General features: G+C 40.2%; 1 protein-coding gene across 2 annotated transcripts in view; it reads left to right on the plus strand.

The window, feature by feature from the left end:
• The window catches only part of LOC112139833 (complement component C6), a 61,107-nt gene extending 48,631 nt beyond the window's left edge, over positions 1-12,476 (plus strand). For both annotated transcript variants that reach the window (XM_024262668.2, XM_024262669.2), the window contains exons 12-18: positions 4,129-4,297; positions 4,476-4,587; positions 4,664-4,796; positions 7,037-7,231; positions 7,359-7,446; positions 11,628-11,872; positions 11,970-12,476. In XM_024262668.2, coding sequence (XP_024118436.1) covers positions 4,129-4,297; positions 4,476-4,587; positions 4,664-4,796; positions 7,037-7,231; positions 7,359-7,446; positions 11,628-11,872; positions 11,970-12,151 — 1,124 coding nt within the window. In that variant the 3' untranslated portion in view covers positions 12,152-12,476. The remainder of the gene's footprint in view (positions 1-4,128; positions 4,298-4,475; positions 4,588-4,663; positions 4,797-7,036; positions 7,232-7,358; positions 7,447-11,627; positions 11,873-11,969) is intronic.
• Positions 12,477-13,928: the final 1,452 nt, after the last annotated feature.

The raw sequence follows: 13,928 nt of genomic DNA on the forward strand, positions 1-13,928 counted from the left end.
GTATCGCGATATTATCGATATCGTGAGCCATGTATCGCGTATCGTATCGTATCGTGAGGTACCCAGTGATTCCCAGCCCTACTTTACAGGCACTGATCTCCTTCAGATTACACCGTCTACACAAGAATTTAGTCTATCTGTGTGCTTCTACCTCCACTCTTATAGGTCACTCTATGTTCCTGTCTTTTCTCAAAGTATGTATTCACTATCGCCATTTCCATCTTTTTTGCAAAATCAACCACCATCTGTCCTACATTACACTCCTGGATACCAAACCTGCCCATCACCTCCTCATCACCTCGGTTTCCTGCACCAACATGACCATTGAAATCTGCACCAATGACAACTCTCTCATTTCCAGGGATGTTCATCATCACTTCATCAAGATCCAACCAGAACTTCTCCTTCTCTTTCAGGTCACATCCTACCCGTGGGGCATACCCACTGACAACACTGAACATCACACCCTCCACCCTAACCCATCTTCAGACTCATCACTCTATCTGACACTTTTTTTACGTCCACAACACTCCTACAAACTTCTCCTTTAAGATAACTCCTAGTCCATTTCTCTTCCCATCTCCACCATGATAGAACAAGAAAATTTGCTTATCTAACTTACCTAAATTAAATCAGAGCTATTTAACTGACCGTTACTATATTCTGTAAGGAGCACTTAAAATCCTTGAATATTTTCTAAAATAGAAAATGTGCCGGTTGTGCTTATTGACCACCAATTGATCTTACGTGGTACATGGAGCTCAAACATCTGTCAAAACATTTTAGTTCGACTCCTGATAAGCAGTTTGTGAATGGGTTATTTCAATTAGCTTTTTTACATTGTACTACTTACTCACTTAGACTTTACTTTACAATTACTTTACAATTACTTGTTTTCATTTCTCTTTAAACAGAGAGCCATAATGGAGGGGAAAAAGAGCCGCATGGGATTCTAGAGCCGCAGGTTACAGACTCCTTATTTAAAATGTCATGTGCCTGAACATGAGTCCCTGATTGGTTGACTCACCGCGTCAACCTTTCCGCGCCCAATGGCTAAATTGTGAAACACTGCGTCAGATTGCTTTTTTACATTGATCTAACATTGAACATTTGAGTCCTCCACAGTGCCTGTATTTATGCACCAATCATAAATGCAATTTTTCTTCTTTTTTTGTTTTTTAATAAGCTAAGTTGGTAATAATTTTCAAAAATGAATATTTAATTTTCTACATCTGTTTTGGTACCAACTTAAAGCACGAATGGAAGTTTTTGCCAATTTTCTGATCTACTGTCCTTGGCGATTGAACCAAGCCTGAAGGTTCAAATATACCGCACACAAAAATTAAAGAAGCACTTAAAGAAACACAGATAGATCAGATCTCAATATGAAGTTGGATATCTATACAAATAATGACAAGTCAGTGTCTTAGGAACAAAAGGATGCCAAGTCTCTTAATGGAAATACAAGTTTTCAGCCTACAGAGGCTCAAGTGTGCAGACACCATAAAATCAGACTGAAATGAAGATGTGGCAGGCTAGTCCATTTTTTCAGAAAATTAATTTCTGCAACTCAAAATGCTTTTCAGTATCTTGTGTGGCCCCCACCAGCTTGTATGGATGCTTGACAACATGGCGGCATGCTCCTCATGAGACGACGGATAGTGTCTTGTGGCATTTCCTCCCAGATCTGTGTGAGGGCATCCCTGAGCTGTTGTACAGTCTTATGAGCAACCTGGTGGCGCCTAATGGACCCAAACATAATGTCCCAGAGATGTTCTATTGGGTTTAAGTCAGGGGATGGTGAAGGCCATTCAATTGTTTCAATTCCTTCATCCTCCAGGTACTGCCTGCATACTCTTGCCACATGAGGCCGGGCATTGTCGTGCATTAGGAGGAAACCAGGACCTACTGCACCAGCGTAGGGTCTGACAATGGGTTTAAGGATTTCATCTAGATGGCAGTCAGAGCACCATTTCCTAGGCAGTAGAGGTCTGTGCGTCCCTCCATGGATATGCCTCCCCAGACCAACACTGACCCACCACCAAACCTGTCATGTTGAACCACAATGCAGGCAGCATATCGTTCTCCTTGTCTTCTCCAGACTCTTTCACGTCTTTCACAGGTGCTCAGGGTGAACCTGCTCTCGTCTGTGAAAAGTACAGTGCGCCAGTGGTGGACTTGCCAATTCTGGTGTTATTGAGCAAATGCCAGTCGAGCTCCATGGTGCTGGGCAGTGAGCACAGGGCCCACTACAGGACGTGGGGCCCTCAGGCCACCTTCATGAAGTCTGCTCCTGATTGTTTGGATAGAGACATTCGCACCAGTGGCCCTCTGGAGGTCATTCTATAGGGCACGAGCAGTGCTCAGCCTGTTCCGCCTTGCACAAAGGAGCAGGTATGGGTCCTGCTGAGGGGTTGAGGACCTTCTACGGCCCTGTCCAGCTCTCCCAGAATAACCAGCAGTCTCCTGAAATCTCCTCCATGTTCTGGAGATTGTGCTGGGAGACACATTAAACCTTCTTGCTGCAGCACGTGTGGATGTGCCATCCTGGAGAAGTTGGACAACCTGTTCAACTTCTGTAGGGTTAACGAATCGCCTCATACTGCCAGTAGAGATAATTATCAAGCCAAAATCAGCATGAGTGGAAAACCAGCCAAAAAAGATCAAGAGGGAGAAACTTGAAATGACCTCCACATGTAACACCAGTCCTGTTTTGAGGGTTTTCTAATTGTTGCCACTGAAGTGCACCTGTTGTTAATTCCATGAACACCAATACAGCTGAAATTGATTAACGGGGCCCTCAGCTGATTAACCAACAAGAAAATTATCAGACAAGTTTAATTCAATTCATGCCAGGCCCGATAAAAAAAGTGTTCCTTTAATTTTTGTGAGCATTTAATTACAGCCATGCTTTACTCATACTCATACTGTGAGGGCTCATAGGGTGTGTAATAAAAGAGGGGGAGGGGGGTGGTTGATTTGAGTTAAATGTTTCTTCCCAGGTTTTGGTTTTATTTGTAAAGTGCTTTGAAAAGTACTATTTTACAAATAAAGTTTTATTTATTTTATTTTTTTTTTAAAGGTTGAGAGTACATTACTAAATCTCAAAGGTCACCGTAAATATTTACATTTTCTTTATTTTCGTCATCAGGCAAATCTTAATTGTTTTACCTATTTCCCCCCTAACTACAATATGTCACGTCTAAGACTCAAATCAACAGGTGTTTGCTCACCTGTGCTGGGCAGGTAATGGGAGTGCATGTGAAAGTAAGGAGCTTCTTCCACAGGGGTCACCAACCTTTCTGAAACTGAAAGATACTTCATGATACTAAGTCATACGAAGGGCTACCAATCTGAAATGACAGATTTTGCTTAGTTATAGTTAGTTCTACATTATTAATAATGAATAATGATACTCCTCTATGTGAAGACACGGATTTCTCACCATAATTATCAACAATGAAAACAAGCTAGGAGATGGATATCAATATTTAGCACATTATTACTGTCAGTAATTGTTACATTTTCAGATCATCTCTTAGATTTCATAAGAAAAATGTCCCATTTTCACTATGTTGTACCATATTTACCAATTATGTGATGCTAAAGAAAAATCAATGTACACATTTTTAATCAAATCTTGTCGTATTTTGAACTAAAGACCAAATCTGAAGCATTTTTAACTAAATTAGTGATCTTTGAACTGGAGTGGGTCAGAGGTCACGTAAACTGATCTAAAGTTCATGTATCATATTTTTAAGATGTTTTATTTTTTTAAATCTATGTAAATACAAGTGTCATTTAAAAAATTATAATAGAATAAAATTTTATTTGAGACACAGCTCACAAGGGAGTTGTGCTATTTTTAGAAGAGACCTGAGGGCACCTTATGTGGTCCTTGGGGGGACCAGGTTGGTGACCCCTGTTCTAGCACCTATTGCTAAAACTAGTTTTTCAGTGGATTTGGGGTGAGGGGAGGATGTAACTTTTCTTAAAATAATTCTGAACTGTAAAGAAAAATTCTAGAGCATTTTTCTGTACTTTTATTTTTTTTTTTTTTTGGCCGGGGACCCACAACCTTTGCTTGACAGATCAATGGACCCCTGCTTTGTTGTGTGATGTCAATAGAGGCAGTGGATGGATACTGGAGCTGCTGGGGGTCCTGGAGCAGCTGTGGAGTCACCATGAAGAGGAATCGGATAAGGCACTGTGACAATCCCTCTCCGATTAAAGGAGGAGAACCATGTCAGGGTCCAGATAAACAGGAGGAGACATGCCACATCTCCCTCTTTGAGAAGTAAAGAACAGCTTCACTGCAGCACTTAAGTTATGCATGTATCATCATGGAGGAACGGGAATCTAATCTCTGTTTTTTCAGTTAAACATCTGGATGTGTGAGGTCAAAGTTCACTCAAAACAATATTATAAAGATGTGCATTTCCTTGTGGATGTTCAGAGTCAATTTTCTCCTCCAGACAAGACTCCTGCGACAATGATGACGATTTCACTGTGGGCTGGAGGGATGAGCTGCCACCCGGTGTGAGGGGCTGTCTGAGACCACATAGACCCCCCAACAGCTTCCTCAGGGTAAACACATATTCCTGATCTGCTCTGATTCTGTTCACTGGGGTTCCAGTAAGTATTGTAATGACTCTCTGCTCAGAAAGCCAAACCGTACTACGATGTCGGGGAGGACGAGGAGTTCAGGTGTTTCACAGGGTTTGAGCTGGAAGGCTTTCAGTTCATCAACTGTCGTTCTGATGGAAGCTGGTCTCCACCCAGTGGGAGGTGTTACAGTGAGTCAATGCACAAGTGTGCAGATATGTTCTCCTATTTCTGTTTTTAGTTCTAACAGTCCCACATTCTTTCAGTTGATGGAAATATCCACTTTTTCCCCAAAATCCCTCTTGTGGTTTTCAGTTTTTAGTTTTTCTTCTGTTTTTTTTTTTTTTTTTTTTTTTTTTTGTAATATATTTTATACTTATATACATAGATTTGTCTTTTGCTAATTGAACATGAATGGGTTATAAATCCTGAGTGCCAGTCATTAGCCATTTAACAGTTCAGCAGCCAGTGGATTCTTTCACTCGTTCTTTGCCTGCAAAGACCCAGGAAAATGCTGTTTTTAACATGTTCTTGTAGCATTTTTTCTTATCATACAGGAATATCTTAAAGCAATTAAGATTAAAACTACATTTTTGAGTATTTCTTTATTCAAATTGATGTGAATCAGGAGAATTACGTTTGAAAAAGTTGTATGTGTTACACAGAAAATATGCTGGGAGGGTCAGAAGCTCCCTGCTTCGCTCCGGTCTGATGTGCCCCCTTGCAAATAAATAGATCCATGAACGCCTTTGTTTTCCTCGTCTGAGCTGGAATCTGGACCTAAACTGTAGGACTGGATAGCTCCAACATTGCTCGCATTTTAGCTTGGTGGTGTGAGGGCCTGTAAGTTAGTGGGAGAGAATAAAAAGAGGGCTCTCAATTATGGGTGATGCGAATGGGGGTTGCACCCTGCCAATTGTCCCAATAAACTGAGAGGTGAATTTCTGATGAACTCTGCAAAAACTATGTCCCATAAAACAACACAGGTAGCATATTGATTTTACCTTAATTTTTCTACATATTTTTATCTTTCATTGTTTTAAAGGGGCCATACCATAGGTCTGTTTACATTAAAGTGGGGTCATTTGCACTCCACAAGATAGCGCACTGAACTTTTTTTTGTCAAGGATTTTTTTTTTATGTTCACTGGTGTCCATGGCAGACATAAAATCCTGTCCACCTTTGCCCACCTCTGTCATGGGAGAGATCTCATACCTATGCAGTGGCGGGCCGCGCATTTCACACCTAGGCCTTCAGTAGTGGTCCATCTGAATCAATCCAACCCTCAATTACTATTTTATGGCTATAAAACTTTAACTACAAATACAACGGCGACACACATAAAAAAGCATAACATTTTTTGATATTGCCTGATTTGACTGATATTGAGAGTGTTTGCTCACCATTACTGTTTTGTGATAATAAAACCAATTAATTGAATAGTCTGAGATGGAGGAGTATTCATTAATGATTGTCATCGTTTCACTTATAGAACATGATTTACATAAAAAAAGTAATATGTCATCTGCATAGACTAATTTTATTATTACCATGTTTTGGTTTAATTCCTTTAATGTTCTCATTCTGTCTTATTGCTGCAGAGGGGGAGAGTGGACAACCCTGTCTAGTTTCTCTTCCAAGAAAAAACCTGCTGGACGTCTGTTTGTCTGTTCTAACTGAAGCATTTGGGTTAAGATACAATATCGTAATCCAATTAATGAATGATTCCCCAAACCCAAACTTATAGAGGGCAGCCATGAAAAACTTCCAGTTGACTCTTTCAAATTCTTTTTCAGCATCCAACGAAAGTATGCTCATTTCCTGCTTTTTAATAGTGGCAAAGTCCATTACATTAACAAGCCTGCGGATATTGTCACTCGAGTGTCTACCTTTAATAAATCCAATCTGTTCATGGTGAATTATGTGGGGAGTAATTTTTTTCTATTGTCTATGCTAAAGCTTTACAAATAATTTTTATGTCTGTATTGATCAATGAAATAGGGCAATAGCTGGAAGGAATTGCGGGATCTTTCTTTGGTTTGAGAAGTAGGATTATATTTGCTGAATTCATATTGGGTGGTAGTGATTGGCTTTCCTTGATAAATGAACTATTTTATAAAACGTTTCTGCCAGCTGTTCAAGAATTCTTTGCAAAACTCAGCAGGAAACCCATCCGGCCCTGGGGCCAAATAAGATTTATTAACATATTTAGTAAAAATGATTAAGATTTAAAGTGAGACCATTGTCTACAAAGGCTACATTAATAAACTATGTACAAGCTTCACAACTGTATTAACTATCTTTGTCAGCATTATATTAATTATTTTGCAGCATCTCATATAAAGTGTTACTGCTTCACCTTTAAAATGTATGTAAAATGATAATGTAAATAATCATTAATGAATAAGTCTAAACTGTGATTTCTTTTTAGGAAACTACTGTGATCCTCCACAAGTCCCCGACACCATGACACTGTTCCCGATTAGTGAAGCCTACAAAGTTGGGGATTCAGTTGGTTTAAACTGTAATGAACCCAGCCTAATGCCGATACCACAAGGTTTCTACAAATGCACCAGCAGCCTCACCTGGGAGCCCTCAGTACCTGCTGACCTGCGCTGCACCGACGGTGCGGTTTCCTGCTGCAGTTTGGGTTTCCAGTCCTTGTGGATGTTTCCCAGTCAAACGTTAAAGTGGATTTGTCATTTTTTTCTAATCAGAGAAGAAAATGTATTTGATTTATTTTCCACCTTCAGAGGTTCCGGTGGGTCCTAGTGGTCCATGTGGTCCGGGACAAAAGCAGAAGGGATCCGGCTGTGCGTGCGATGATCGAGAAAGCTGCCTGTGAGTCCTTTAGTTTGTGTCTGTCTGTAAAACACCATCATGATAGAACTTCTATTTAAAAGGCTGGGACTGTGACTTTAGGAGTGCTCATCCCCTCAGGAGACGAAAGTCTAGAAAGACTTCTCAAACAAACTAAATTCACCAAAACAATGACTTTAAAATCAAGCACCAAAGTGTGAATAAACTCTGAGTTTAACAGCAAAGTGTCTCCTTCCTGCTAACTTCCTCACCTGGTTCTTCACCTTTTTCTTTCTCTTGGTCCTCCCACTTTTTAAACTTCTCTTCACATGGACAGCTACACATATTTAGAAAAATGCCTAATGTCATTTTTTTTAAAGAATATTGTGACACAACAAAAATATTAGTGCACTCCAGTTGTATAAATTTTAAAGTTGAATAAAATAAAATATAAATATAGAAGGAAAAACATAAAGACCAAAATATGTAAAAAATAAATAAATAAAATTAAAAAAATGTATTTCACATTGACATTGTTACATTTCTGCACTTCCCAAGCTACTAAAAATTTCACATGATTTGGTTCGCTTACAGTTGTTACAAATTATTATTATTATTTTTAGGTTAATATTTTGACTGCTCTGTGGAAGACACTGTTTTGTTGGTGCGAGCCTTGTGAGATCTGTACTACCGGCCTGAGAGCAGCAGGTGAATCATTGATTTTATGTTTGGCTCTGCTTTGAAACAGATTTTTAATCTCAACAGTTCGCTGGTTAAATAAAGGTAATTAAAAATAAATAAAATACATAGTGAGAGCTGGCAGAGTTAATCACCATCTGCAGGGCTCTCTTGTCTGCAGCCGAGCATCCTGGGTTACTTCACCAGATAAAAACCCAATGATATCTGGGTCTCTCTCGGAGGGCGACTAAAGTCAGAAGCACAATCATTGAAAATTTACAGCAACATTTTAGCCTAAGAAGCAGAGGTGCCTTATTCTGTACAGAATTTACATTAGGTGACCGTGTTGCAGAGGTAGGGTGGTCTACCACATGTTGAAGCGTCCTCGAGCAAGACACTTTGCCTCTAGTGGTTATAGGTTGACTCCAGTGTCCGGCAGTGGAGCCACCATCAGTGTGTGAATGTGTGATGCTTTGTGCCTCCAAAATGTTAAAATATAAACCGCTATGGGCCTTTGAGGAAGGTAGAAAGCTCTACAAGTACAGTATATGCAAAATTCAATTTATTAAGGGTTTCCAATATTTTATTTTCAATAAATCTATGGTGATGCTATCTATAAAATGGTGATGTTATCTATACATTAGCTCCCAAGTGTGCTATCAACAGGCTTGCCGTTCTTTTTCACTCAGCCATCCGTTTTTTCACTGGTGCACCTTATCAGTTTATGCAGTTCACAATTATGAGTGATAATTGTGAACTGCATAAACTGATAGGTTGGCCCTTCCTCCACACTAGGCGACTTTATCACTGGTACCTTCTCATTCACAAAGCCCTAATGGAAAAGACATCCCAATACCCCTCTAACCTCCTGGAATGTTCTAACAATAGTTACCATCTGAGGTCCAGCAATATCATTGTACTTGTTGATCCCTTTCTCCTCAGAGGCTGTTTTAATGTCACTGCTGTCATTTAAAAATGTGTGTTTCTCGTGGCTTAAAGTGTATTGGTCTTTGATTTTTTTTTTTTTTCTGGTTTTACATTTGCTGGTCCTTCTTGCCAGGTCATCATTGTAAATGATAATTATTTCTCAATTGATCCTCTTGGTAAAATAAAGGTTAAATACATGTAGTAGTCAGCAACCCCTTGTGGTAGGAAAGGGTGCTAGCTACACACACTAAGTGCAGGCTTCCAGAATTAACTGGATGAGGCAGTAGCTGGTGTAACAAAAAGATTTATTAAAACACAAGGAACTGGGCCGCACAGTAGCTTTTTCAAGAGCTGGGCTGTGACAGGATAACTTTAAAAAAACACACAATTGTCCCTCAAATAAAACACAACATGCTTAATAAAAACGAGAGGACAGCACAGCAAATATAATCCACAATCCTGCACAGCACCAGGTTACTGTTTAAAACCACTGTCTAAAATGTCGGCTAAGGTTTAAAAGTGCCAAGTGTAAAAAAGGGGTTAAAAATACCCCAAACAAAACACATTAAAAAAAGATAAAAGAGATAAAAAAAATAAAAGCGAGCAGTGGGGATAAAAAAACAGTGACAGGCATGACAGCACATGAATACATCATTTAAAAATCCCTTCCTCTGTTCAATCGTGTGGACATCTGTGGGTTCTCCAATGGTGACAAATCTCCCAACCAAATCTGTGTGGAAGCTCCACATACGCTGCCTTTGTGGCACGCTTATGACGAAGGCGGGGGGCACACACAAATGGCAAGGTCGACTTGACGGTGGCCCTGCACTCAGCTGTTCTCCTCCGTGGGGCTGCCTTTGGTAACAACACTGCCGGTGACGTCAAACACGGAAACGCATCATTCCCCGGGCCCTTTATACAGTTCCTGGCAACCCCGGAACTACTCTCCGATGGGAGAGGGCAGCTGACCACCGACCTCCTGGGTCCTAATGCCCTCCCCATTACATACATTTTAAAAACTAATCTAAGTTTGTAGAGGATTGGCTGTGATTGAGTAAACCCTTCAACCTTAATAAGAACACCCACTTTCATTCAAAGACCAAAACATATGATTATTTTAAATTTGGGTTTAGAAATAAATTGTCTCTGCTCTCAAGTTTGAATCTGTTTTCTCTTATTTTTCATTGGTCCTCTTAGACACAGTGCAATACAGTTTTCTAAGATCTCATGGTTAAAATAAAATGGGGGAATCCTCACAACTGAATCCAAACTCCTTCACCACCATCCTGGGAAAAAAAATTATTTTTTTTTTAAAACTGAAAAAAATGTAATAGATTACCTCAGTAAAGGAGAAGTTAACACAGATTTAGACAGATTTGTGAACAAAAGATTTATGTACACAAAACAATAGAAATGGTTCTTTTGTGTATGTAAAAAATGTTTCAGATCTTTGAGTTCATCTCATGACAAATTACAAAAGGGTACAAAATGGGGGCTTGTGCAGGCCCTCCTGGTGTGGTAGGGGGCTGCTCTTCTGGCTGGCCGGGCTGGGGCCTGGACTCTCTGTGCTCCTGTGTATTTCCGCTCTCTGGCGTGGGAGGCCTCTGCGGCGGTTCCGCATGGCAGATTAATATTTATACCTGGTTGTTTTACTACCCTCTTGTTGTGGAAAAATGTGGAATCCAATAGAGGGACAGACACATCTTAAGATTGACACAAGTGTTTAATAACAAAATCAGAATAATAACACACGCGGTGCACGTGAGCGTGTAGGGAAGCTCTGTTAGAGGGTTCCACCGAACTGACGGGACCCAAGCCTTTTATAGGGCTGGTCAAGCCACCTTCAAAGAAATGGTCAGGACATGTCACATGATTCTTGGCTGATCATTATCTCAGAGGCCTCTGCTTTCTGCATTTGTCTCGGGGTCAACATGTTATTTATGCCTGTACATCCCTGGGTTAAGGAGGATGTCATTTAGGAACCATTTGGGAATGTTTACATTCAATCAGCATCGTGCCCTCCTGCTGGAGACGGTGTATTGTAAACCCTTTCATCTTAGCTTGGGAAAAGAAGCAGGAGAAGGCACTTGCATTTGTTCCTAAAAGGTGAAATGGTCATCTGTAGGATACAGCTAGGGTTAGCATTTTAAAATACATTTAGACAATGATAAGTATAAAACAATTTCTTTCACAGAGGACAATTCAAATCTGTCTTACATCAAACACTGCCCAAGTTGGAATTCTAACAAGCTGCAGACTGTCTTAAATATCTGAGAATGCATTCAGAGGCACGTGTTAATGAGCACACAAGGTTCATTCAAAGGTTACAGAGCTTCATTGAAAGGTTACATATAAGAGTAAAATGGAATTAGAATTTATTTAAAAATATTCTCTTACACTCTGTTACCAGACATTTCTTTTACAAATAATGAAAACAAAGTGATTCATACATGGATGAAACACAGCAATGATGTTGGAGAAAATAGCATTTAACTGCATTTTACTCCTGTATTTTTATATCTCCAGAACTTTAATTTTTAAAATATAATTTTGGAAGCATCCACAATAACTGTTTTATCCCACTCTGACCCAAAACGGGTGTGTCTGTGTGTGTACAGATCTGAACCAGAGGCCCTCTGTGTCCTGAATGTGGATCTCAGCGTCAATGTTTCAATGTCCCTCTGCTCCTTCCATGCCGGCCGTTGCCACGGTGACCCAATTTTCTTTGTCAGCGAGGGTGCATGCGATCCAGATGATTCATCCAAACTGGAGCTGGCCAAGTTCAGAGCCCAGATGTCCTCCAAGAGCTCCATTCACACTCCCTGTGGACTGGACACTTGCTACGATTGGGAGACTTGCTCAGGTGAGTCCGATTGCTTCAGCAAAGTCAGGCATCCTGAAATGTGTAGATATGAGTCTTATTTTTATTTGAAATGAAACACATGAATATCTTTCCTCAGCTACTAAGCAGTGCTCCTGCAAAAAGCCCCGTGAGTGTGCTGGATATGAAGGAGAGATGTTCTGCGTGAGGATGTCAGTGAGCCACACCACCCTCTCAGTGAACCTCTGTCAGATGGGCCTGATCAAGTGTAACAACAGAGCCTTTGACATTGTTGGTGAAGGTGTCTGTGCCAGCAGATGACTCCTCTGAGACTTCTCTGGAGAACGACAATTTGTGCTCATAAAGCCGCCTTTGGCTCATATATTCAGTGCTTTCGTCACATTTTAACTGCATAAAAACTCACCTTAAAGCCTAAATATAAAATGATTTATAGCAGAAGCATTCTATGCACACAACAGTTGTATATTTGAGGTGAACTACAGCATGAAGTAGCCTGAGCTGCAAGAGGAGCATGCATGCAGCGCTCTGCGCTTGTGTGTTGTGGTGCTGGAAAAACCAAAAGGTTTTACAGCAGCCAAGGTCTGATGTGGAAACTTCCTACTCAATAAACTTTTGTATTAAAAAACATGAGTTTACTTAATGTAGTTTTGTAGTAGTTTTCCATTCATTGTGTTTTATTATTAATTCCATCCATATGGTTTTATCACAGAAGTCTACAGCGTGTTAGGTGTCAAACTCAATGAAGAATTTGACTTTGTCTCGTTAAGGGGCACCACCTTCTGTAAGGTATGAAAACTTACTCAGTGATGAAAGTTTATCAATTTTATCTTAAAATTGATAAAAGAGCAATCTTCAATATCAATCTCAACACTTCAGGAAGTAAATTATTTTCTGAAGGGACCTAATCACAAAGAAAGAACAAGATGGACGACTGCCTTTATTTATTAAGAGATAAGCATAAAAATATATACAAAAAGAAAAAAAGAAAATCAATATAGTGTATGTTTGTGTGTATGAATGTGCATGAAAGTCAGTGGATGAGCAAAGTAAGGTGTAAGAGAAAAATTGTAATCTAAAGAAAACAATTACATTAAACTGTTCAGGACACTTGTCTGGATAAATGAAATTTGCTTTTATGACCACATCAAACCGCAATAGTTTTGCTGGGAGGGTGTCCTCACCACGGTGGCTCAAAGCTTGACCTTGACTGGACTTTCAGACAAAACTAACCAGACAAAGGTGTTTTTCCTGGGCCAACGAGACAAACGAAAGCATCAGCAGCTTTGGCACAGGGTGTAAGAGGACGGTCAAAGACTCTTCTGGAGCTTACGACCAGATGCGGCTGAAATTCTGGTGGTCAGCTGGGTTTTCACAGCCAAAAACAGTAGATAGTCATCAAAAAAAGCATGCTGGATTTAAAGTTCACTGGAGTTTAGTGTCAAAGGGAATCGTTCAATCAGTTTGAAAAATAAAAAACACAAATGGTGACAAGCTTCAAACTAGTTAAAAGAAAATGCATGACAGTTACCAAAAAGATAAAGTGAATAAAAACTTTGGTCTTGGCATAAGCTTAGTTACTTGGAGTACGTTGTAGCCAGGAGGGGCCCCAAGCCAGGGTCTCATTTTGCCGGTCCCAAGCCCGTATAAATACAGAGGGTTGTGTCAGGAAAGGCATCTGACGTAAAATCTTTGCCAAATCAAATGTGCGAATCAGACCTACGAAATCCATACTGGATCGGTCGAGGTCCGGGTTAACAACAACCGCCATCGGCGCTGTTCACCGACAGGGTGCCGGTGGAAATTGGACTACTGTTGGTGGAAGAAGGAGAGGAGGAAGGCGGGTTCGTAGAGGGGTTCAAGTTGTTCTATCATGGGGGAGATGGGAAGAGAAATGGAGTAGGAGTTATCCTAAAGGAGGAGTTTGTTAGGAGTGTTGTGAGCTGGAAGAGAAGGAGAAGTTCTGGTTGGATCTTGATGAAGTGATGAATACATATTATTTATGTGGCTGCGCTCCCCGGAGGGTGACGTCGCGGAGGTCTCGGAGTGCACTTCTTTGTTTTACTTTTTTTTTTACTTT

This window comes from Oryzias melastigma, linkage group LG12 (genome assembly GCF_002922805.2).
Source record: "Oryzias melastigma strain HK-1 linkage group LG12, ASM292280v2, whole genome shotgun sequence".
Taxonomy (NCBI): domain Eukaryota; kingdom Metazoa; phylum Chordata; class Actinopteri; order Beloniformes; family Adrianichthyidae; genus Oryzias; species Oryzias melastigma.